We start from the raw sequence: 25,407 nt of genomic DNA, 5'->3' as shown, positions 1-25,407 counted from the left end.
GACCCTTACACCTCTCGAGTTGAATTGATAAACACAGTAAGAAGTCTCACAACACCAGGTTAAAGTCCAACAGGTTTATCTGGTAGTAAACACCACCAACTTTCAGGGTTTGCCCCTTCGTCAGGTGAGTGGGAGTTCTGATCACTTTGTGAGATTTCTTACTGTCTTTACCCCAGTCCAACCAAAGCTGGCATCTCCACATCTTGGATTGATAAAGCCAGGTATTAATTTAAATCAAATTATAGTTGGATAAACTGGATGGGGAGTAGTAAATGTAATGGAAGTAAAATATTGTGAAGGCTTCCAAAATTGCAGAATCATGATACAATAAGCTTACTGATTGTTAAAGATACTTAAAAATACTAAGAGGAGATTTTCTAGTTTCATTATCTATTCAAATAAACTGTCTCAACCTAGTTATATATGTGAATCTTTAACACAAATTTTAGTTGTCATAGTTAAAAAAATCTTCTAAGAAATTACAGTACAGCGGCAAATTAAGTGATTGCATTTAAGTTTCTTATCCATTGTAACAATTGTGTGTGAAAATGGAACTCTCTTAAGAGGAAGCAGCAAGACTCAATTCAATATACAGGTGACCAGTGCACTTTCAAAAACACACCACAGTAATTGTGTGAATTTTGAAACAGCAAAATTAAGCCAAAAGCATTTTACCCACAATTGATAGGATAATTGATCATTGAATCAATGCTATTGGACCCCTTGCTTAGCTAGATTGTGATTGATTGGCGTTAACAGGACCAAGATCAACACAATTAGCAGAATACACATCAAATCAGCTAAAGAGATTCTTTGAAGTCACAATCTTCATATTCTGCAAGTTTTCAATGACCATACCAGCACCCTCACAAGCATGGTACACCAGGCAGACTATGTCAGTGGTGTGCAGAAGTGGTGCACCTGCCATGGTTTCCATAGCACTGGCTCCACCAAATTCTGCAGCCTTTGTTCCAAACCTTGGCAATAAAAGACAGAGATCCTGCGCCAAGGACAATGACCCTTAAGCTGTCGGAAAAGAGAAGTGGGCACAACTGTGCCAGTGCTGCAACATTATGTGATGTGCTGGCAAAATGGTGTGTATACGTGTGCATGTGTACTAGTGTCAGGTCTCCTTAGAAACTACCAAAATATGTCTAACTCCTTGAACCCTCTGGGACATCCTTTTTCTGGCTCTTCCCACTGGCAGCATCTTATGGTCCTGCCAGTGGCTGACCCATGCAGCAGGATTCTGGGTGGCAGAGGTGCAAACTATGCAAAATGCTGTAGACTGTCATTGGGACTGGAAGATCCCATTGGCAGCCAATGGCGAGTCACCTCCCCCACAGAGTACAAAATACTTCAACGTCGTGGGAATTGCATTTACATTACTACACTCAAGTTGGAGACAGGCAACAAATTATGATGTTTTAAAATCTTTGTAAATGCTTACTTACCAACATTAAAATCATCTTTATACACTTTGGGGAATGGCTTGGAGACTGGTGTCTTAGGAAAACTGCCTCGATTTCCTGTACTGATGGTGGTTATGGTGCATATTTCATCCAACTTCAATTGCAGTGAAAATGATCCATTGATTAGCTGTAGAATTAGAACAAGCAGTTTTAAAATCAAGAATTTCCCACATTTGCAGCAAGTCTTAAAAAAAAGGATTTGGACAATCATCTGTGCATTTATCACCGATTCTAGAATCATGGAATCCTACAGTGCAGAAAGAGGCCCTTCAGCCCATCGAGTCTACACCAACCACAACCCCACCCAGGCCCTACCCCCATATCCCTACATATTTTACCCACTAATCCCTCTAACCTACACATCTCAGGACACTAAGGGGCAATTTTAGCATGGCCAATCAACCTAACCCGCACATTTTTGGACTGTGGGAGGAAACCAGAGCACCCGGAGGAAATCCATGCATTCACGAGGAGTATGTGCAAACTCCATACAGATAGTGACCCGAGCCGGGAATCGAACACAGGGCCCTGGAGCTGTGAAGCAGCAGTGCTAATCACTGTGCTACCGTGCCGCCCAAAAGAAGGTAGACTGCTGAATATTTAACAAAATAAAATCTAAAGGGCAGGAATTTCCACCCTTTCTCCATCTCCCCCACCCTGTGGAATGTTTTCCAGCAGTGGGGGGGGGGGGGGGGGGGGGGGGTAAGTGGCTTGTCACTGGCTGTTGATGGGATCTTCCAGTCCTGATGATAAGTCTACGGCATTTTGCATGGTTTGCACCCAAATGCTGCCACGTGGGATCGCCATCAGTGAAGATGCTGCTTGTGCAAAGGGCTAGAAAGATGATGTCCCAGAGGTTTCGAGGATAAAATCAATTTGGCTAGAACCAAGGAACAAAAAGAGTGCAATTACATTGCTTGGTATAGTCTACAGAGACATCTGCAGGGAACTTACAGAGCAATGGTAACATTACAGGGTAGTTATAACGGGGGAATTTAATTACCTAAATACAGACTGGGACAGTGGGAGTGTAAAGGGTGGAAAGTGGCAAAGTTCCTAGATTGCACTCAGGGCAATTTTCTTTAGCAGTATGTGTCAAGTTCAACAAGAAAAGGTGCATTGTTGGACTTGCTTCTTGTCAATGAGATGGACAAAGTATATCAAGTGTCAGTAGGAGAACATTTAAGAGACAGTAATCATGGTATCATAATGTTCAAGATGGTGATAGAAAAGGAAAAAGGCAAGATTCCTATCCGATTGACTTCAATGGGGCAAGGGGGAACTGGGTCCAGTTATACTGGAATGAAAAGTTGGCAAGAAAAACTGTAGCTGAACAACGGGCTACCTTCAAAAAATAAATGGTCTTGGCACAGTCAAGGTATATTCCCTTAAAAGGGAAAGGAAAGGCAAACAAATTTAGAGCTCCCTGCACGAAAAAGGAGATAGGAATTAAGATAAAGAAGAAAAAAAAAGTGCTTCTGTCAGGCAGAAAATACAGTTGAGAACAAAGAGGAACAAAGTAGGTTCAGAGGGGAAGTGATAAAACACATTAGAAAAGCAAAAAGGGATAATGGGAAAACCTGACAGCCAACATAAATTCCTAAAGGCTTTTGTGGGCATTTAAATGGTAAAAAGAAGGGCTGATTAGGGATCAGAAAGAGAATTGACACATGGAGGTGGGGGGTATGGCTATAATATTCAATTAACACCTGGCATCTGACTTTGCCAAGGAGGGAGATGCTACCCAGGCAATGGAGAAAGACAAGGAAACTTTGTTCCTAGGAGGGTTCAATAATGGTAAGGAGGAATTTTCGATATACTGTTGGTACTTGACGTTGACAAGGTAGTGACACTGTGAGAGATTCAACCAAGGATATTGAAAGTAGTGAGATTGGAAATTGCAGGGAAACTGATCTTCCAGTCTTCTCCAGAATCAGGGGAGGTGCCAGGGGACTGGAAATTTTGTTCAAAAAAAGCCATAAGGATACTCCCAGCAATTAAAGATCAATCAGTTGGGCAGCACAGCTGTCTCTCTCAGTACCAGGGCCCTGGGTTCGATTCCCGGCTTGGGTCACTGTTGTGTGGAGTTTGCATGTTCTCCCCATGTCTGCTTGGGTTTCCTCTGGGCGCTCTGGTTTCCTCTTGCAGTCTGAAGGATGTGGTTAGGTGCATTGACCCCCTAACAGGTGCCGGAATGTGGTGACTAGAGGAATTTCACAGTAACTTCATTGCAGTGTTAATGTAAGCCTTACTTGTGACTAATAAATAAACTCTAATTTAATATCTGTGGTAGGGACGTTTCTAGGACAAGTTATTCTGGATAGAATTAAGTCATATGCAAAAATATAGGTTGGTTAAGACAGTTAGCATGTATTTCTAAAGGGGAAATCATATTTAAGTAACATGCTGGAGTTTTCTGAAGTGGGAACAGAAAGGTTTGATGAATGCAATGCTGTTGATCTATGTATGCGGGCTTTCAAAAGGCATGTGATACAGTGCTGCACATCAGGCTTGTGAGAAAGATTATAGCTCATGGAATAAAAGGGACAGTAGCAAAATGGATACAATATTGGCTGAATAATAGGAAGAAGATAGTAATAGCCAATGTATATTTTTCAGGCTGGGGAAGGTTTGTTTGTTCCTCAAGGGTTGCTATTGGGACATTGCTTTTCCTGATATATATTAATGATCTAGATCTTGGTACGCAGGGGACAATTTCAAAATTTGAAGATGATAATATTTCTAAGTGTCACGAACTGTGAGGAGGATGGTGTAGAACCTCAAAAGGACGTAGACAAGTTGTTGGAGTGGGCAGATAGGTGGTAGATGACGTTCAATGTGGAGAATGAGGCAATGCATTTTGGTAGGGAAAACATGGAGAGAGTACAAACTGAAGGGGTAAAATACTTGAAAGGATGCAGGAGCAGAGGGATGGGTGCATTGATAATTAAAGGTGGCAGGACAGGTGGAGAGAGCAGTTAATAAAGCGTATAGTATTCTGAGCTTTATTAATAGGGGCAGAGAGTACAGGAGAAAGGAGGTTTTGCAGAACTTATAAAGAAATACACTCGCTAGATATCAGCTAGAGTATGGTGTACAGTTCTGATCGCCACACTATAGGAAGGATGTGAACCCATGGGAGGGAGTGTGGAAGAGTTTTACAAGAAATGGTTCCAGAGATGAGAAACTGATTAGAGGTTGGGAATATTTTCCTTAAGACAGAAGGCCAAAAGGAGATAAGAGGGCTGGACAGAATAAATGGGGATAAACTGTTCCTGCATGTAAATGGATTGAGAACAAGACGGCACAGGTTTGAAGTGATTTGCAAAAGAAGGAAATGTGAAGGGTGAAAAACCTTTTTCATAAAATTAGTGGGTCTGGAATGCACTGCCTTAAGTGTGGTGGAGACAGGTTCAATTGAGGCATTAAAGAGGGCATTAGAAGCTTATTTGAATAGAAATAATATATAGAGGTACAGGGAAAATGTAGGAGAATGGAGAAGGGCAGTAAGTCACGATGCTCATTTGGAGAGCTGGTACAGACACAATGAGCCAAATGGCCTCCTCTGAGCCATAACAATTCCATGATTCTATGTTAATCATTGCTAATTGTTCCAGCATAAAAATGAATTTAAAAGTCTAGTATTAATTGTATAAGAACAGCAAACACATGACTTACCTTGATTTCAGTCAGCTTTGTAAAAAATTTTGATGAATTCTTGACAAAGTCAAATTTTGAATGCCACACGTTTAAAGTTTCGATGTGTTTCTGAAGGAACAGTTACACACGTTTAAATATAAATGCAAACATTCATAACCTTAAACAGAAACACTAAAAGGAAAAAAAGGACATATTTAAATCTATGAATACAGGATCTTTCCTAAAGCTGTTACCACAATGCTAACGGAACAATCTTAAATCATGTGTTCCAACGCAAATTTATTAAGCAATATAGGTTTAGGTCATTGATTATGCCATAGCCTTGTGTATATTATCACAAAAGTTCTCCTCTCATTGAAGGGATAAGTGTATCATTTTGCCAGTTACTCCAGTATCCCTAACTTAAAGTCATTATGAGTCCTAGGGATTCAGTAATAGAATGTTTTTCACATAAGCACATCCTGCATTCCTAATCCATCTGCCTTAAACGTGGCCACTCACTCAAATCATCCCAAAAAGTTCTAAATCATGCAATTTTGATTCGTTTAAAATAAAACACATTTATTCAAAACTAATGCACTTTGCTACATTTCCTCTTTCCACTGGTAACAGGATTGAGGACCATTCCTGGGAAGTAACTCCATTTCATTTACCTTACTGAGAAACCAGCACACTCCCAAACGAGAAACTGACCGATTTCTTATTACAGAGAAGGCTGGACTGGAACACAAGGCACAGAGCAGGAGTGAACCATGTGGTCCTGAATCTAATTTATCAATCCACGCTCCATTGTTCAATACGACCATGGCTGATCTTCGATTTCAATTCCATTTTCCCACCCACTCTCCATTTCCTTCAATTCCCTGGGATGCTAAGGGGGAGCAATTCTCCAAATTCCGACCTGCTAATTTTTGTCGGGTCAGGAGATGCACGTGTGCAGCGATTTGCAGAATTTGCACATATATTCCCGACGCATACTTGTTTCCCAATGCTGGATACCCGGCACAGTTGGAATCACACAGGAAACCGGCAGGAACATCAGGTAAGTCATTTTAATCTTTACGTAATTTAAATGTGATGATCGGGCCCAGGACTGAATTCGCTGGGCCCCGATAGCATCTCCCACCCTGCCAGGACATATTCACTCCGACGGGATTTAGGGTAGCTCTCCACTTTCCGGCAACTAGGAGGATATCTCGCTGCAGTGAAATGGGTGGGGGGCGCCCCCTGGGATGGGCATCCTGGCAGTGCCAGCCTGTGCCCCCTGCACTGCCAAGGGGCAAAGTGCACATGCCCAGGAGGAGCCTTGCCACTGCTCACTGGGCATCAGGCAGTGCCAAGGGGGCAAGGCATAGAGTGCAAGGCCAAGGGGAAATACCAAGGGGGCAATTGGTGGGGATCCTGTGCCCCACTGCCACTCCATTTTGGCATCTGGTTGGAGCTGGAGGGAGGCCAGCGGTCAGGGTGGGCTGGGATCGGGTGGCTGGTCTTCTGAGGTGGGGTAGGTGGGGAGGGTGGAGGAGGTGGGGAGGGTGGAGGATCATAATTGCATGGGGCAGGGTGGGAGCTGGAGATCAGAACACTCCAGGACGGGACAGGGGGTTGGGGGTTGGGGGTGTGGTCAGGGTTGTCCCGGCAATGATCGTGTGAGCCGCATTCAGGCTCTGTGTGGGGGGTGGGGGGGTGTAGCTCTGCAGGGCTCTTGGACTGGCCAGCGATCGAGCTGGCCAGCAAATCAGAGGCTGACAGATTGGGACCACTGAGCATGCACAGAAGCTCGGAACAATCAGACTCTGGTGTGAGCTAGCCCCCGCCTCCTGAGCTTTTAATGATAATCGCAATTGTGATCTCTGCGTTGCAGAGTGTAGAGGATTCGACTGTGAACTCCCAGTGAAAAAACAATTGTGATTTACACCAGTTTTCTTGCAAATTCAGCACTTTAAACTTTTTTTGGGAGAATCGCCCCCTAAATATCTGTCTATCCCTGCCTTAAATATGTTCAACGATTAAGCATCCGCAACCCTCTGGGGTGGAGAATTCCAAAGATTCATACCATTTGAGCGATGTAACTTTTTTATCTCAGTCCTAACGAATTACCTCCTTGTCCCTCTTTTTTAGAATTTCCTCTCCTCCACACAGCTTATCTTCCCAATTGGCTTAGTATCATTGGAAAGCTTTGATATCTTACACGCTGCCCTTTCAGGTCAGTAATAGATAGTAAATAGCCGAGGCCTCCAGCCCTTCTCCTTGAAGCATTCCACTATTTACTGCTTGCCTTCTTGTAAAGCCCGGTTTATGTCCACCTTCTACTTTTCATTCATCATTCAAACTTTTGCCCATTCTAAATCATTATCCCCAACTCCATGAGCCCTGATCTTGTCCATCTGTGTGGCCATTTGGAAATTCAGGTCTATTACATCTACTTGTTCCCCTCTACGTCGCCTACTAGTTACATCCTCAAAATCTCTAATAAATTTGTCAAACAGAATTTTCCTTTCATAAAACCATGTTGACTTGTTCCAATCATACTATGCTTTTCCAAGCACACAGTTAAGACTTTAATAAAATATTCCAATATTTTCCCAACAACTGATGTTAGACTAACTGGCCTATAGTTCACTGGGTCAGAGATTATTTTTGGTAACATTTGCAGCTCTGGCTGTGACAAAGGAGAGGAATTGGCAATACCTATTGACACACATATGCATTTGGGGATAGGGTAGGCTCAATAAACTTTCGGTACAAGTATATTGAATCAGAGTATTGTTGTCATTCCAACTTACATTACTATGTAAACCACCTCACAATGAAAATTTTCTACATCACACATAACTTTAATTAACTATACAACATAACTATACAATAATTTCCGCTCTGTCCCTTACATACATGAAACAAACAGTGTGCACGGAGTTACTATTTGTACTTACAAATGATCCTTGCAACTTAAAAGTCACATTCTGTTGAAAGACACTGAAAGGTGGCAGTGGTGGCCGGATACATACTGAATGATCATGGGTCTAAGTTGAGAGAAAAAATGCTTTAAAATGTTGCTCAATATTAAATGCATCAATTATGCAAATGAGACAATGTGCAATGCGATGGCACAGAAATTTCTCAAATTTATTGAAATCAAGGAATCTAAATGCATACTTCTGGAGTGATCTCTCTTATAAACAGTCACTTAATTATCCAGTATTAACGACATAGAAACAGGTCATTCGGCCCAACAATTCTCTGCATCTTGCCTAATATATCCAGTCTAATGTTTATGCTCCACATGAGCAATCTCCCATTCTTCTTTATCTAACCATATCAATGTATTCTCCTATTTCTTTCTCACTCACATTTTTACTTAGCTTTGCTTCAAAGCATCTATGCTAATAGCCTCCATTGTTTGGGTAAATAAATTTCTCCCCAAATCTCTATAGGTTTTAAGAACCATTATCTTATATTTATGACCGCTTGTTTTGACCTCTCCTATAAGGGGAAGCATCTTCTCTGCGTTTAACCACTCAAACCTTTTTTGCAATCTAACATTGATAAGATTCCCTGCCCCCTGCCCTCCCACAGCCTTCTCTTTCATACAGAAAAGGGCCCTAGCCTGTTCAATATTTCCTGGTAAGCACAACGTTCTAGTATTATCCTATTTTTTGTTCCTTCTTCAGTCCCCAAAAAGCCTTTTTGTAATATGGGGATCAAATCTGTTGTGACTACTGAGAGAATGGTGTAAATCAAGCTTTTGTACAAATTCAGTGTTTCTCTGCTTTCCAATTTGATCCCTTCAGAAGTTACCCACAATTTTTTGTTTGCATTTATTTGCTTATTAATCTGTGAGTCTGTCTCCAGTGATATTTCTGTACCCCCAGATTGTTCTGCCCTACTACCTCATTTAAACACCCTTCATTCAAGGAGAATGTGGTCTCCTTATTCTTTCTAAATTCTGAAAGAAAATTGAACCGCTTAATTACACATATTGAACAGAGGTCAAACTTGCTAAATGAAACAGTAAGTTGAGATTCCAATTAATACCAATCTGTAGAAAATGGTATCTGATTCTGAACTAGCACCCTGATAGTGTTTACAATTTTTACAGGGCAAAATTTATGTTTCCAGTTCTCTCAAGCTTTAACACCACCCAAACTTTATCAACTATTTTAACTATTCACACAGATATCTCTAAACCTACAGGTTGTCTCATTGGTACCCTTCAGACATTAGCAATGCCACCACCTACTGCTGTATAGGATGAGAAGTGGCGTCACCATTATAATTTATATTATGAACCTCAGTTTGAAATAATGGAAAATAAAATATATAATCTAATTAATAATTACAGCTCCGTTTTAAATACCCCGTAGTTTGAAGTGATCTTGTATCATGGTACAAGAAAAAATTTGGAGATCATGCTTACACTAATATTGCGTTAATAAGTAAAGATAAAAAGTATTTTGAAATGAAATAGAATCATCCTCTTGGATGTTGTAGGAGAAAGTTTAAAGTAAATGCATTTCATGAAGAAAATTTTAAAACTTGCCTACGCCATTCTTATAAACCGAACAAATAGAGTTTGAGTCATTGGGCAGACACATATACAGTGAATAAGCAGCTTCATAGAAATAGCAATATATTGACTACAGATGCTGACTGGCAGCTGTTAGCTGCTACTGAATTTTAGAATGGGTCAGTCAACGCATTGTATTCAGCGGCATTCCTCTGAACGGAGGAAAACAATCAGAAATAGGGAAAAAAAAAGTGTTAAGAAAAGCAACGTCTGATTATTATGATGCCAAAGCAATGAATATGTAAAGATTCACACAAGAATGCACAGTTTGGGACCAGAAAACAGTACACTATGTAACATGAGGAAATGTAGGTACCATTGTTTCTATGATAATGGTGAGGTTTCCCTTCCCATCAGTAAGGGCCACATAACTGCCACCCTTCTGCAAGTGACCAACAGTCTTCAGGTAATGCCATCCTGGCTGAGTGAACTGTGTGGTGTGTGCTGCAAAAGACAAAAATGGATTTAGATAGCACTTCGTGCACTCAACCCGGTTCCTTCAAGCCAACCAGCACACCAGGAGTGAATATGCTCAATTCTGACAACGCGATGAGTCACTTCTGAAATCCAGTCTTTCATACTTTGGACGAGATTCCCAGCTCCCCGCCTGCTGTGAATTTTGAGGTGGTGGAGGCTGCCCACTTGGGGTTGACAGCTGCCGTTGTCAACGGGGTTGTTGATTTTGACCCAAGAAAGATAGATTATATTCTAAATGGTGAGAAGTTAGAAGCAGCATCTACTTTGTTCTGCTACTAGAAGAACAAATTTGCAAGGAAATTAGAAGTACAAAAATTTGTTCTATTGTTCTTGGGAATTGAAGACTGAAGAGTCATCTGAAATTTAGATGATGAATTGGTCAGGACAGAGGTTTGGTAAGCGAACAGGAAACAGAAAGCAGGGATAAATAGTTAATCCTCAGATTGCAAGCTGCAGCTAGTGCAATGCCACAGAAATCAGTGTTGGGGCCTCAACATTTTACATTATAACTCAATTGCTCAGTTGAAGGGATACAGTCTATCATTGTTAAATTTGCTGATGAAATAAAGATAGAAGAATGAATTGTGAAGAGGATACATTGGGGGGGGCGGGGGGGAGAGAGGAGGGGGGGGTGTTGTGGAGGTGGTGGAAAAGAGTTCTCCAGCCTCCCAATCGTGTTTCTCAGTGGCAGTTGGTGGTGGGAATCCCACTGCCAGCAAACACAGTGGAGCCACCCCACTACGGTGGAATATCTGTGGGTGGGGGTGCACTGCCACTGAGACTAGAAAATCCCGCTGGTGTGAACGGCTGGAGAAGTTACCCCCAATGAGGCTGCAAAGGGATATGGGCAGGTTAAGAAAGCCGGCAAAATTCTGCACCTGGAGTATAAATGCATGAAAATGTGAGGTTGCCTGCTTCGACAAGAAGAATAAAAAAGCTGAATGTGATTTAAAATGGAGAGAGATTGCAGAATTCTGTAGTACAGACAGGTCTGGGTGTCCTAGTACATAAATCACTAAACGCTAGCATCCAGGAGTAGCAAATTGCTTGTTCTCATTCATTGCCAGGGGAACGGAATAAAAAAACTGGGATGTTTTGCTGCAGTTATACAGCACATTGATTTGAACAAAGAACAGTATAGCAAAGGAGCAGGCCCTTCGGTCCTCCAGGTCTGCGCTGATCACGATGCCTACCTAAACTAAAACCATACGCACTTATGGAGTCTATTCCCATCTTATTCATATATTTGTTTAGTTGCCCCTTAAATGCCACCATCGTACCTCCTCCCACCATCTCTCCAGATGGCATATTCCAGACATTCACCACCCTATGTGTAAAAAACTTGCCTCGCACATCTCCTCTACACTTTTCTCCACCCACTTTAAACCGATGTCCCCTAGTACTTGACTTTTCTATACAGTATGTGATGATCAGTCTGTCCATGCCACTCATAATCTTGTACACCTCTATTAGATCACCCCTCAGCCTTTGTCATTCCAGTGAGAACAAACCGAGTTTATCAAACCTCTCCTCATAGCTAACACACTCCAGATTTATTATTATCACACATAGTGGGTTACAGTATTTTTCTTGCACACTGTACTGACAAAACATACTGTTCATAGAGTACATAGGGAGAAAAGGGTCGGGTGCAGGATACAGCGTTTCAGTTATAGATAGGGTGAAGAGACAGATCAACTTAATATATGATAGGACCATTCAAAAGTCTGATGGCAGCAGGGAAAAAGCTGTCTTGAGTCAGTTGGTACATGTTTTCAGACTTCTGTATTTTTTTTCCCAATGGAAGGTGGTAGAAGAGAGTATATGTGAGGTGTGTGGGGTCCTTGATGATGCTGGCTGCTTTCCCAAGGTGAGACCATATCTGGAACATGGGGTACGGTTTCACTCTCTTTATTTAAGGGTATAACTACATTAGCAGTTCAGAGAAAGTTGAGTTATCTTACAAGTAAACGTTGAATGGGGCCTGCAAAATTAGAAGAATGAGAGATGATCTTGTTGATATGATACTGAGGGGTCTTGAAGGGTGAATGGTGAGAGAATGTTTCCCCTTATCGGTGAGATGGGAACTGGGTCTCCCATTTAAGATGGAGATGAGGAGAAATATTCTCTCTCACAGGGTCGTTAGTCTCATGAAATTTCTTCACTAGAGAATAGTGGAGGCAGGGTCGTTTAATATTTTTAAGACCTAGTGAGATAGATTCTTGATTGATGATGGAGTAAAAAGGGGGTAAATGGAGTTGCGGCTACAGTTAGATCAACCATGATTTTATCAAATGGTGAACAGGCTCAAGAAGCTGAATAGCCTACTTTTGTTCCTAATTTGTATTTTTGTACTTCACACTGGGACAAATGCAATATACTGCAGATGCTGGAAATCTGAAATAAAATCAGTAAATACTGTAAATACTCAGGAGGCCAGGCAACATCTGTTGAGAGAAACAGAGTTAATATGGACGGTCACCATTCAGCAATATACAAGTTATGTAATAGAACAAGGGGTACAGAACAATTGACAAACACCACTAGGAGAATTTATGACCAGGAAATTTTGGTGGCAGCCAAGAAATTAGAAGATAAATTAATGAAAGGCAAATAGAGTTGGATAGTTGGAAGGAATATGATCTCTACTTGGAAGTGCCAGATAAGAAACAGCCAGCTTCAATACATATGTATGGAAAATATCCCTCCAGACTGGATTTGTAAGGATAAAGCTAGACTAGTGGCTCAGGTTTCAAGGAGAAACCTAGAGATCAAGATGGATTCTCCATGGCTGGAGAAGTAATCCTAAAAGTTTCTTAGCTCTGTTGGCCACATTTTTGAGAATGTAGGTTAATTGATGGAAAAGTATCTTTCGTAGGGAGAAAGAAAAATCGGAGAGAAGAATTTTTGAAAACATCTAAAGAGACCAAGTGGTGTTGAATTTCTGTACTGAATGATACATCAAAGTTATGGTATTTCTTGGTTGGGTCTATCTTGCTGAAAGCAGATCCAGCAATATTCTACTGGTACCAGAAAGGGAAACTCTCAAGCATCTTTATGATACATGGTTTTCACTGGGAGATTCTGTGGAATTTGGGAAATTATAAATGAGTTTAAATGGGGAATTTAGGATTGGAAGTGAGGCTTTGGAGGCTTTTGAATATACAGACTGAGACATATAAGCACGATAAGAATGGGAATAACCTTCAATTTAACAACCATATCTAACGTGTTATTTGTATCCTGATAAATCATGTTAGGTTGTTACAAAACAATGATCATGCATCCAAAGATGAAACAAAGCGGATTAGAGGATTGATTGGATAGTTGAATTGATTATGCACTCACTTAAGACCAGATGCCAATTTTTGATGTATTTAAGTACATGATAAAATGCACTACAAATGAGAAGGTGTTAAGGACAACAAAAGGTGCAAAAAAATTAAATGTACAGAAATGCGTACTCAAGTTTTCAGTCTTGGGGGGGTCTGAAGAACATGAAATTAGTCTTTTTTAGTGACACTTTTCACGCTGTTGAACCTCATCACCCCCACCCATCCTCCCACCAATCTCAAGCAGAGAGCCATCAGACACTTGGCACTTACCTCTTCACTAACTGGAGCGCTCGAATCGGGCTTTTGTAGAGCTTGTCTGTTTCACGCTGAATCCGGATGGGCGAACACGGTGGTAAAGAGGGAAGTGCCGGTAAGGTTGGGCGTGCAACCCATTGAGTCAATGTAAATGCATGCAAATGCATTTAAATGGCTGTCCCGATCACGACCATTTTCGGGCCTTGGTAAAAAGGGAACCAGCACGGAGACAGGCACGGATCACGCCACTCGCCTCATGCCCCAACATTACCAAGATTTCTGCACCTGAAAATGGGCTCAACTTGATGGTAAATGGACTCAACTGGATGTTGGTTAGAGAGGAGGCTGACATTTGTCATGTTGCACTGTTAATAAATCTAGTTTTAAGTAAAAGATTGGCATCCCACAACACCAGCTGGCTTCAGAAGGAACACCACCAGATACAAAAAGGGACAGGCCACTTGGTTATAAAAGCCACACCACGGTGACAGTCTGGATGAAGCAAGTGATGAAGATGTAGCCAGTCTTCAGTCATCCCTCAGTCAGGTTTCCATCAAAGCCACGATGTTGACGCAATCACTCAAACTAAATTTAATAATTCACAGTATACTTGTCGATGGCAAGGACCTTGTTCTTGAATGAATGGCATTCTAGAGGGAGATGGGCAGCATGAGCTGAACCACTGGCAGAGTCCACAGGATGAGCACTGGGAATGGAGAGTTGGATAGGGAGGAGATTGATGAGATCAGTCCCCAAGCTGATCTGCTAGGCAAAAAGGTACTTGACAGTAAGATACGGCTATTTAAGAAGCTGTGTGCTTTATTAACTGCAATCTCAACCTGCTGTGCCACTCCAATGAGTTATGTACCTTTATACCCAAGATCCTCTGCTCCTGCACCTCTTTTAGAACTTCACTCTTTGTATTATGTTGGTTCTCCAAGAACCTTAGAGGAGAAAAATGAAAGGAGACATGAGGAGGATCTGGGAGAGGGAGACAGAACAGAATCAAAAAATATAATGCGGAAATTGAAATGATAAGGCTCAAGTTCAGACTGTCAGCCAAACTGCACACATGAAAGGACATGGGAAAATCAAGCCTATGTAACTTAAGTTGTGTAACATTAATTAGGATATTTTTACATATCCTGATAATATAGAATGAATACAGAAGAGACAATAGGAGACAGTTTAGAGTTAAAGTCATGAGTCCTGTAATGGGTTAATGTTGACCTGGGAAGGTGGTGTCAGCATGGAGTATGTTATCCATTTCATATGTAATTATGTCTCCTAAGTGTCGATCAGGCTGGAGTTTCATCCCGAAACGATGGACTTGAACTTCTGTGGATAGCAATCAATTGAATTGCCATTCCGTGCCTATTTTCCAACTTGGGAATCCAGCTTCTCTTTTCTCAGCTGATTTTCTGACTCAGGCAGGGCAAAAACTTGTAGTGGTTAGTGTTGGGGGAGGGGAGGGCAGTCAGTACAGTAATTACCAGGAGTTCAAAATGGAGTTCTAATTTCTCTGAGGCACCTAGCCTGGTAAACTAGCCGGAACCATCCGATGTTTGAACTTCCTGGGAAATTGCCAGGCAATCCTTACCTGGGGAAAGTAGAATCACAGAATCCCCATAGTGCAGAAAGAGGCCAATTAGCCCATCGAGCCTGCACCGACGACAATCCCACCCAGGCCCTATCCCCATAAACCCAACATATTTATCCCTCTAATCCCTTCAACCAACGCATCTTGGGACACTAAGGGCAATTTAGCATTGCCAATCAACTTAACTCATACATCTTTGGATTATGGGAGGAAACTGGAGCACCCGGAGGAAATCCATGCAGACATAGGGAGAATGTGCAAAATCCACACGGACAGTGACCCAAGCTGGGAATCAAACTCAGGTCCCCAGAGCTGAGAGACAGCAGTGCTAACTACCGTACCGCCCTTAATCACTGTGCCACCATGCCACCCTTGGGAGAGGGTGGGGGAAGCGGGGAGTATCTGTGTATTTGGGGGACGACACCTGAAAGTTTAAAGACCATTATCTTTACCATTCTTCCAGATGCTGATGGGTCTACTCTGTATTTTGAAGAATTTCTTTTTACTTTTGAGACGTAACCAGGGATTGTGCATCAGGCATGTCACAGACTAACATTTGCAAACCATAGAAAAATTTTCAAAAAAAAAGCTCCAATTTGTATATTCAAACATCATGGCAGCTTCTGCTAATCCTTCATATACCATGTCAGGATAAAGAAGGAAGACATTGACACATTCAAAATATACAGTAATTTGAGTTATAACATTGCCATATTTAAGAGTAAACTAGGTAAACACAAGGAAGAAAGTATGTTGATTGGGTTAGATAAAAAGAATAGAATGAAGCTTACGTAGAGCATAAACACTGGCCCAAGGGGTAAAATGTCCTGTTTCTTTGCTGTGAATATTATGTAGCTGATAAAGAGATACAATTAACGTTTGTCGTTTGTCAGATCATTTACCCTGTGATTCCATTTTTGGGTATACTGAGAAGCTATAGCACATGCTTAACTACCTCATTATTACCAGATCTCCTACATGCCACTAGAAACTCTGAGCTGTGTAAATGTTTGCACATCAGTTTCCCTCCCCTTTGATGCCAAAGTTCTAATAGTATAATTTACATAACCAGCTTTTAGGAGTTAAAATCTGAACAAAAGTAGTTAGTAACATCTCATTTAACAATTTCCTCAAGACCAAATGTTTTTCAGGCAAGTAAGATGATAAGAACATAAGAAATAGGAGCAGGAGTAGGCCATCTAGCCCTTCGAGCCTGCCCCGCCATTCAATAAGATCATGGCTGATCTGTCATGGCTCAGTTCCACTTTCCCGCCTTCTCTCCATAACCCTTAATCCCCTTGCCTATCAAAAACCTATCTACCCGCGTCTTAAATATATTCAGCGAGGCAGCCTCCACCACTTCAACGGGCAGAGAATTCCAGAGATTCACCACCCTTTGAGTGAAGAAGTTCCACCTCAACTCTGTTCTAAACTGCACCCGCCCCCCCACCCCCACTTATCTTGAGGCTGTGCCCTCTAGTCCTACTGTCCTTTCTGTGCAGGAAGAGCCTCTTCACCTCTATCCTATCCATCCCATTCAGCATCTTATCCGTCTCAATGAGATCTCCCCTCATTCTTCTAAACTCTAACGAGGACAAGCCTAGTTTATTCAGCCTCCCCTCATAGCTCATAAAGCACATGGGTGGCATGGTATCTCAGTAGGTGACATGGTGGCACTGCTGCCTCACAACGCCAGAGATCTGGATTCAATTCCCAGCTTGAGTGACCGTTTGTGTGGAGTTTGCATGTTCTCCCCATGTCTGCATGGGTTTCCTCCAGGGCTCCAGTTTCCTCCCTCACTCCAAAGGTGTGTGGGATATGGTGACTGACCATGCAAATTTGCCCCTTAGGGTCAGGGGATCTAGCAGGGTAAAGGGGTGGGGTTACAGGGACAGGGCCTAGGTGAGATTGTTGTCAGTGCAGGCTCGACTGGCCAAATGGCCTTCTTCTGCACTGTCGGGATTCTATGATGTTCAACTGACTAATAAGCTATGTACAAGTAACAAGAAATGAAAATATATTTGACTTATTAAAAAAAAGAGTTGAAAACTTAGGAAATAAGTTGCTATAGATTTAGCAGAATATATGAACTGAAATATGTTAATTCACTTATTGGGAGAAAGTGGTGGGGGGGGTGAGGGGTTTGTTAACCCCAGGTAAATTTCTTGTGCAGAGAGGCCGCACAGAATCAGCAGGCTGAATGGCCTTCTTCTGTGCCGCAACAATTCTGTGACTAGGTGGAGTATGTCGATGTACAATTCTTGGACCCCATCAAGTTAAATCTGAATGAATATTTATTTACCTGTAATCCAAATAGGTGACTGCACTTCATAATGCCCGCTCCATGGTTCAGCTGCAGTCATCAGTCCATCCTGACCAAATGGTAACTCTTTATAGTAACTTGCCACTAAGTTCCATGCAATAGTACTAGCAGAGGAAAAGCAATGCATTGGAGAATGAATTTATCACCATCAGAACCAAATTACCACCATTATCAATATGGAATAAATGTTAACCTCATGAGATATGGTCATATCTTTTAGGTTGCATAGCAGGTATCCCATCAACTGCAAATTCAGAGCTAAACTTCAAGAGAAACATGAAAATGCTAGAAAAACTTAAGTTGAAGTTTGCTCGACTCAGGCAACTTGAAAATATGGAAAAAGCAATACGCTGATTTGGTATCTCTGCCACTGTATGCAGCATCTATTTCTGCAAAGCTGGCACACACCAACTGAAATTTATATGGCATGCACTGATTACTTTGATATCACCTCCCTCTTTGCAACTCCTGCCACTAGTTTGGGACAGGACAATGAATGCCATGGAAACACAACAACTCTAAGTTCCCTCCCAAATGCCATGTCAGGCAGATCTGGATATATATTGCCGTTCCTTGATTGTCACTGGGTCAAACTCTTGAGTCTCCCTGTGTAACAGCATTGTGGAAGCACCATCACTCCCAGGAACTGCAATAATTCAAGAAGCAATACTCCGTGGTCACGCCCACAAAGCAACGAAGGATGAACAATAACTGCAGCCTTATTAGCATCTTTCACGTCGCAAGAACAAGTTTGTTTTAGAATACTGATGTCTATTTGAATTCCAATAACTACATCCATATTTAGTACTTACGCAGTCATATTGCCATTGATATAATTCTGGTTAAGGATTCGAGCCCAGCAGCCTCCTCCAATTTTATTATTAACAGTGCTGTAGTCTTCAGATGACCATAGCTTCTTCTGAGTCTTCTTCGCATTAATGCTTGAAAGTGTTCCAGGATAGTGGGCCCTAAGATACAAAAAGAAACATTCACAATGGACCCAAAAGTTTAATTCATTCTTTATCTGTTAAAAAACAAAATTAAATTTTCTAATTTATTTTAAGAAGTTGGGAAACACAAACTATTTAAAAAACTAAGGACAATAATAGTGTGCCATGGAAATCATGTCCGATCCCATCAATTGCAATCCAAGAGCCGGACTTTAACAGAGAAACATGAAAATCTAGAAAAACTTTAAGGAGTTAATCCAAAACTTAAGCATACCAGTATCTTACATAGGAGAATTGAGTAAGTATGGATCAACATACAATTTGGGTTGGTTTTACCGCATTAAGGACAAAACATTGACCAGGTCACTTATCATCCTGTTTTTATTTCTTCCCATTTCAGTTGTTGACCAATATGTACAACCTAACCAGGAAGAAGATGTATAGTAGGACTTCAGATGCGGGATAATTCAAAATGTCATGGGGTCAATTTTTCAATTCCGTTTGCCATGGGCACAAATCCCATTATGGCTGTTAACTCTTGTGAGAGGGCCATAACAGGATTTGCACTAGGAAGATTTCCACTTTGAGACCAGTAGTGATTTCTACCCTTGTTACATCATGCTAGCAGGCGGGAACATACTCCTGGAAGCTACGGTGTCATGCTGGATTTAATTATTTAGATATATTTAACTGAATAATGACATCGCTGGCAGGGTTGGGGAGGATCTCATTCTGAGATGTGCATGGCACAAATCCTTTTATGGCTGTCTCACGAAAGTTTCCGGCCACAGCAGGACTTACGCCTGCATCAAACAGAGCCAGAAAATTGCCTCCTTTGCCAATTTAAGGAAAATAATGCCCAAATTCCAATGTAAGATAGGGACCAGACAAGGGTGAAAACCCTAACCATATTTCTTCCCCAAAGCTGTACTGCATTAACATTGTAATCCGAATCATTTTTAACACCATGTGAGAATGGAGCACATAAATGCCTACCCTATAATGTTGACCACATCATATAGTTCAGTATCCTGAAGTACAGACCAAGATATTGGTTCCCAAAGATTATCGCTGGCTATGATTTTCACCTGCTCTAGACCCATTTTGTCCATGGTGTATCTCAGCAGCTTGGCAGAAAAAGAGAGAAAGTCATAGGAAATGTTAGCATTTTAGCTAGCCTGGTGTCATGCAGTTAAAATTAAGGGCGGAGAAAACAAGTTTCTAAGACAGAAATTCCAATTGGAAGGTGACTTTGGACTCACTTATTGCAACATCCTTGTTTTTGAAATGTGGCTTTTTGAATAACTATAGAAGTAGTGTGAAGGTGCAGTGTTCCTTTTCAAATTGATTACACTCCCTGTATAAGTCCCTGCCCATTCACCCTTCTAATTTTAAGTAAAACTGCAAGTAGGTGCATAAATGGAACAGTACAAACAGCCCAAGGACAGGCATGTTCTCATACTAAAGAATGCAGAACACATCAGCACAAGCGATAACAGATAGCTGAAAGAGAGGGAGAGAGACATGTTGTTGAAACTTTTTGTCTTGCACTTATCAGGGTAGACACAAGAATGCCACATTTCAAAGTCAACAACAATTTATACTGTGTGAGAGCAGGGGTGCTGATTGGTTGGCAAGTTGGTTCTGATTGGTCAAGACACTGTCATGAAGAATGCACCAGGGAGCTCTTGTTTCCCGATGCTTTTTTAAACGTCTGGACGTATTCCTTTTCCCTGCATATGAATATTTGTAACTTCTAGCAGGCATAAGTGAGCTACGTTGTGTACTTGACTGACTTAAATTTGTCTTTGGTGTCGTTCTTCGCACAAACCATCCCTGATGTGTTAAGAATTGCACTATCAATTTAAGATGATCAGTCAGGCTCATAATGTGGCTGACTTTTTATTATGCTTGCTTAGAAGGTACATATATTCATATGCAGTGACCTTTTCTCAGGAAGGAATATATATGAACAGTGCACCTTCTATAAACAAATAAAAGCAAGGGGGAGGGGGAATAGCTCCCTGGTGCATCCTTCAGGGCAGTGCCTCAACAATCACCGCCAATCTGCCAACCAATCAGCACCCTTTTCTCTTGAAATTTGGCATTCTTGCATCTTTCCTGGTGAGTATAAGGTGAAAGATTTTGATAGCATGTCTCTTTTTTAGCCATACTCAAGTTTTGTACTGCAAGCGAATAGATCAATTAAAACTGAAGTTTTAAACTTGGTTGGTGTTTAACACAAACCTCAAACTATTAAGCTGGATTCACAAGCTGATATTTTACAAATCCGCCAACTTTTCTCACAACAGCTAGAACATGAAAAGGAGTGACTTTTGAATCAAAACTGCTTGCCAAGTCAAAAACATTTAATTACTGAGCAATAAATCCAAATGCAGCATCTTTGGCAAGCTTTCACTGAAAATTAGTCATAGGACGGGGGGGATACATTAATGGCAGTTCATAGCCCCAGTATTTACCATAATAATAAGTGAAATAATTTAGAAGTGAGCACGAAACCTGGAATGCCACGAAGCAGGTTAAAGAAAGGTCATTACATCTTATTATGAAGAAATACTCCCTCTTTATTTTTAAAAATTGCTAAGTAGACAAATCTAAAATCTATGCAAGTTGGGCCTAACTCTACATCTTTTTAAAACGTGGGCGACAAAGTTTCATGTATCTAGTTATTTGCAAGGAAGATGGTGGCTTGGTGATAATGTCACTGGAGTTGTAATTTAGAAACCCAGACTAATGTTCTGGGGACAAGAGTTCAAACTGATTAATAAAATGTGGAATTAAAAACCAAAATCATTGAATTATAAAATCCCTACAGTACAGAAGGAGGCCATTCAGCCCATCAAGCCTATACAGATAGGGGCAGTACGGTGACACAATAATGAGCACTGCTGCCTCACAGCTCCAGGGATTTGGGTTTGATTCCCGGCTTGGGTTACAGTCTGTACGGAGTTTGCGTGTTCTCCCTCTGCCTGCGTGGGTTTTTTTCCCAGGTGCTCCAGTTTCCTCCCACAGTCGAGAGATGTGCAGGTTAGGTCAAGTGGCCATGCTAAATTGCTCCTTAGTGTCCCAGGATGCGTAAATTAGAGGGATTAGCAGGATAGTTGTATGGGGTTACATGGATAGGGCCTGGGTGGAACTGTCGTTGGTGCAGACTCAAGGGATCGAATGGCCTCCTTCTGCACTGTAGGGATTCTATGATTCTATGACAACAATCCCACCCAGGCCCTAACCTCAGAACCTGACAAATTTACCCTGTCACTAAGGGGTAATTTAGCATCGCTAATCAACCTAACCTGCACATCTTTGGACTGTGGGAGGAAACTGGAGCACCTGGAGGAAACCCATGCAGACACAGGGAGAAGGTGCAAATTCCACACAGTCAGTTACCCAAGACCGGAATTGAACCCGGGTCCCTGGCGCTGTGAGGCACTGTAACCTAGGTGCCACAGCGCCCCCCCTAATCTCACTAATAATGATCATGAACTCTCACTGATTGTTGTAAAAACTACCTGGTTCACAAATGACTTCTGGGAAGACAATCTGTTGTCCTTACCTAGTCTGGCCTGCAGCTGACTCCTGACCCACAGGAGTATGGTTGACTCTTAACTGCCCTTTGAAATGGCACGGTAAGCTGCTCATCTCAAGGATAATTAGGAATTGGCAACAAATGCTGGCCAACATTCCACCAAATAAAAAAAATGCAAGGTTGCCAGGAACCACAACTATTGTCATTTAGCAATATTAATCCAGAATATTTAATTCTGTGGCAACTTCAACCAACAGCAAACAAGGAAGTCAAAAAGCACTTGTTATAAATCATGTTTAATCATTTTACAGATAGCAGAATTGCTGGGACATACACAAGTATGGCCACAAGTATTTGGCGGGCTCTGGAGTATTGTATTTCATATCCAATTAGTGGGATTCTGAAACTGATGCCATCTGTAGGCGATCTGTGGCATCCTAAACGGATGAAATCATCAAAGCAGGCATCAGGATTCTCACCAACAGCAAACAAGGAAGTCAAAAAGCACTTGTTATAAATCATGTTTAATCATTTTACAGATAGCAGAATTGCTGGGACATACACAAGTATGGCCACAAGTATTTGGCGGGCTCTGGAGTATTGTATTTCATATCCAATTAGTGGGATTCTGAAACTGATGCCATCTGTAGGCGATCTGTGGCATCCTAAACGGATGAAATCATCAAAGCAGGCATCAGGATTCTCACCAACAGCAAACAAGGAAGTCAAAAAGCACTTGTTATAAATCATGTTTAATCATTTTACAGATAGCAGAATTGCTGGGACATACACAAGGCATTAAAAAATTGCAATATCAAAAAGCTTAGAAATAATTAGCGAATAATAGAACTTCCAATTATTGCGACAGAATAATTCTCCACCACTGTAAGAATAGTTGCTCAGGGCCAGAGAGGTTGTATGACTAACCATAACTTTAAAAACTCATCTACACCTCATTCAATGAGGCTGAACATTTTCAGCAGCTTTTATCGTGGGAAGAATGCGTAGAATGTTCAGGTTTTGAGAACTTCAGTGATTGTGTGCTGGCTAAACTTACAGTCTTTACAACAGAACACCCGGAAGAGGAGGAGGCCAACACTAATGGCAGCTTCCCGACTTCCACATTTAACTGCACACATGCAAATGCCAAAATCTGCTGTCAGTTTTATATAGTAACGATGGCAGTTTCACTGTCGTTGCTCTACTGCAAATTCCAACTCATTGAAATACTGGATAAAACCTATACAGAGAGAATAAAGCTTGCTTGCAGCCATTTCCATTCACTAAACTCAACATTCTTTTCCTACATCTTCCAATAAGATGATGCAGGCAGAAGTGCTTCTGTAAACTCATGGGAACAGTTATATTTATATTACAATATATACATATTAACTTGAAGTTATCATATGTAATAACTTAGTGGGATTATCCAGCAAATCGCTGAGCTATATAGATGAGGAAGATTCTTGGTTCAATCCTTGGCCTGCACTTAGTTAAGCAATCTCAGCCAGGTGAACTATGGACCTGAACATTCCTCAGTTGAGTGTGGAAAATTGTTCCTCATCAAAAGCTAGCCAATATGGAAATGCTCATACTTGACAGGATAGCAAGAATAGATACAAGGATCAGATGTGATACTAGTGAGTTAATAACATGCTGGTGCTCATTATTGTGGTTCCCGTACCAAGAACGGTCATTGGACAAGTCAACATCCGTCGAAATACTTTCCCCAACAAGAGCCTCAACGGCCCTCATAACAACTGTCAGGCAGGAAGGGAGGATTTGCAGCCAGGAAATCCTGTTGTACAGGTTCCCCATAGGCCCAATCAAACTAATGGTGGGGGCAATTTTAAATACTTTCCACAGGTTGCCTGGTTGCAGCCAGCAAAATTATGTTTCAGCCGGAAAAGCAGAGCTGCAACAAGTTCAGTTAGTGGAGGTGAGCTTGGTTAGCCGGAGTGACGCACTTGTGGCTCTCCTGGCCTGCAATCAATGGCCCCCTGTACCACAGCACCAACAACTACCTAAAGATCATGAGAAATAGGTGGAGGTATTAAATTATGATATCAGATGATTATGCGCAGAACAGTATTTTGTACCGCAAAAAAGCTAGTATTTCTAAAGTTTCAGTTGCCTAACTTTGTTCTATTTCAGTTTTAACAGCAGTCATATTTGCATTTACCAATCACAGAGTCAGCCCTTCTATCAACTGGTCAACTATATCAATGAAAAAGTGAAAAAATGTAAGAATTGCTTTTAACCAACTTCTACTAAAAATACCAGATTTATTTGGGAGTGAATCAATGAAAACTCATTTATTTGTAGAGTCATAGGGGTTTATAACATATAAACCACCCCATAGGCCCAACTTGTCCATGCCACCTTTTTTTAAAAACCCCTAAGCTAGTCCCAATTGCCTACATTTTCAATATCTTTTTCCAAAGATAGGGGAGTCTAAAATTAAAGGGCATAGGTTTAAGTTGAGAGGGGAGAGATACAAAAGTGTCCAGAGAAGCAATTGTTTCACACAGAGGCGGGGGGTGAGTGTCTGGAACAAAGCTGCCAGAGGTAGTAGTAGAAGCGGGTACAATTTTGTTTTTTAAATGCATATAGAGAGTTACATGGGTAAGATGGGTATAGAGGATATGGGCCAAATGCAAGCAACTGGAACTAGTTTAGGGGTTTAAAAAAGAAGAGGGGCATGGATAAATTGCTGTAACCCTCTATGACCCTATGAATAAATCCGTTCCCAAGCCAATTTGGTATTTTTGATAGAAATTAGTTGAAAGCAGTTCTTTCATTTCTTATTTTATATTTTTATTTCAAATATTGACACTTGTTTTTCAAAACAAAAATCAGCTTGGGATACATGCAAGCATTGAGTTTGTGATGTCAGGGCAATAAGGAGTGCTGAAAATGACTGTGACATGTTATTAACAAAACAGATTCGCTACATACAACAATAACTGTATTTAACTCAGAGGACAGATGTCAGCTCAACCAAGGTCCCATTTTAATCAAACTTTTGAAATATTTGCTTTACAATACTGGAAATGTAGTGTCAACAAGCTGAATGGCCAATTGCAAAATACTACTGAAATATTTAATTATTGAGATAACACAACAATACTTTGTGATCATTAGAACCTTATCCGAATTACACATGGATCAGCAATGTGATCCACAAGTATTTTCTTTGAACTATAAATAACTGCAAGTTGATA

At 41.2% G+C, this 25,407-nt stretch overlaps 1 protein-coding gene across 4 annotated transcripts in view; it reads right to left on the bottom strand.

Moving 5' to 3' along the window:
• The window catches only part of galcb (galactosylceramidase b), a 61,891-nt gene that overhangs the window by 7,281 nt on the left and 29,203 nt on the right, over positions 1 to 25,407 (bottom strand). For 3 of the 4 annotated variants that reach the window (XM_080202341.1, XM_080202339.1, XM_080202342.1), the window contains 7 exons: positions 19,633 to 19,763; positions 18,499 to 18,654; positions 17,666 to 17,790; positions 10,013 to 10,140; positions 8,063 to 8,152; positions 5,151 to 5,240; positions 1,455 to 1,599 (listed from right to left, as the gene is read on the bottom strand). In XM_080202341.1, the coding sequence (XP_080058467.1) occupies positions 1,455 to 1,599; positions 5,151 to 5,240; positions 8,063 to 8,152; positions 10,013 to 10,140; positions 17,666 to 17,790; positions 18,499 to 18,654; positions 19,633 to 19,763 (865 nt within the window). The remainder of the gene's footprint in view (positions 1 to 1,454; positions 1,600 to 5,150; positions 5,241 to 8,062; positions 8,153 to 10,012; positions 10,141 to 17,665; positions 17,791 to 18,498; positions 18,655 to 19,632; positions 19,764 to 25,407) is intronic. The other variant, XM_080202340.1, reaches the window with a different exon arrangement.

Source organism: Carcharhinus amblyrhynchos, chromosome 14, assembly GCF_965287045.1.
Source record: "Carcharhinus amblyrhynchos chromosome 14, sCarAmb.v2.hapA, whole genome shotgun sequence".
In the NCBI taxonomy this organism is placed as follows: Eukaryota; Metazoa; Chordata; class Chondrichthyes; order Carcharhiniformes; family Carcharhinidae; genus Carcharhinus; species Carcharhinus amblyrhynchos.
The sequence above is the reverse complement of the archived record's forward strand: the minus strand, read 5'-3'. Positions and strand labels throughout refer to the sequence as shown.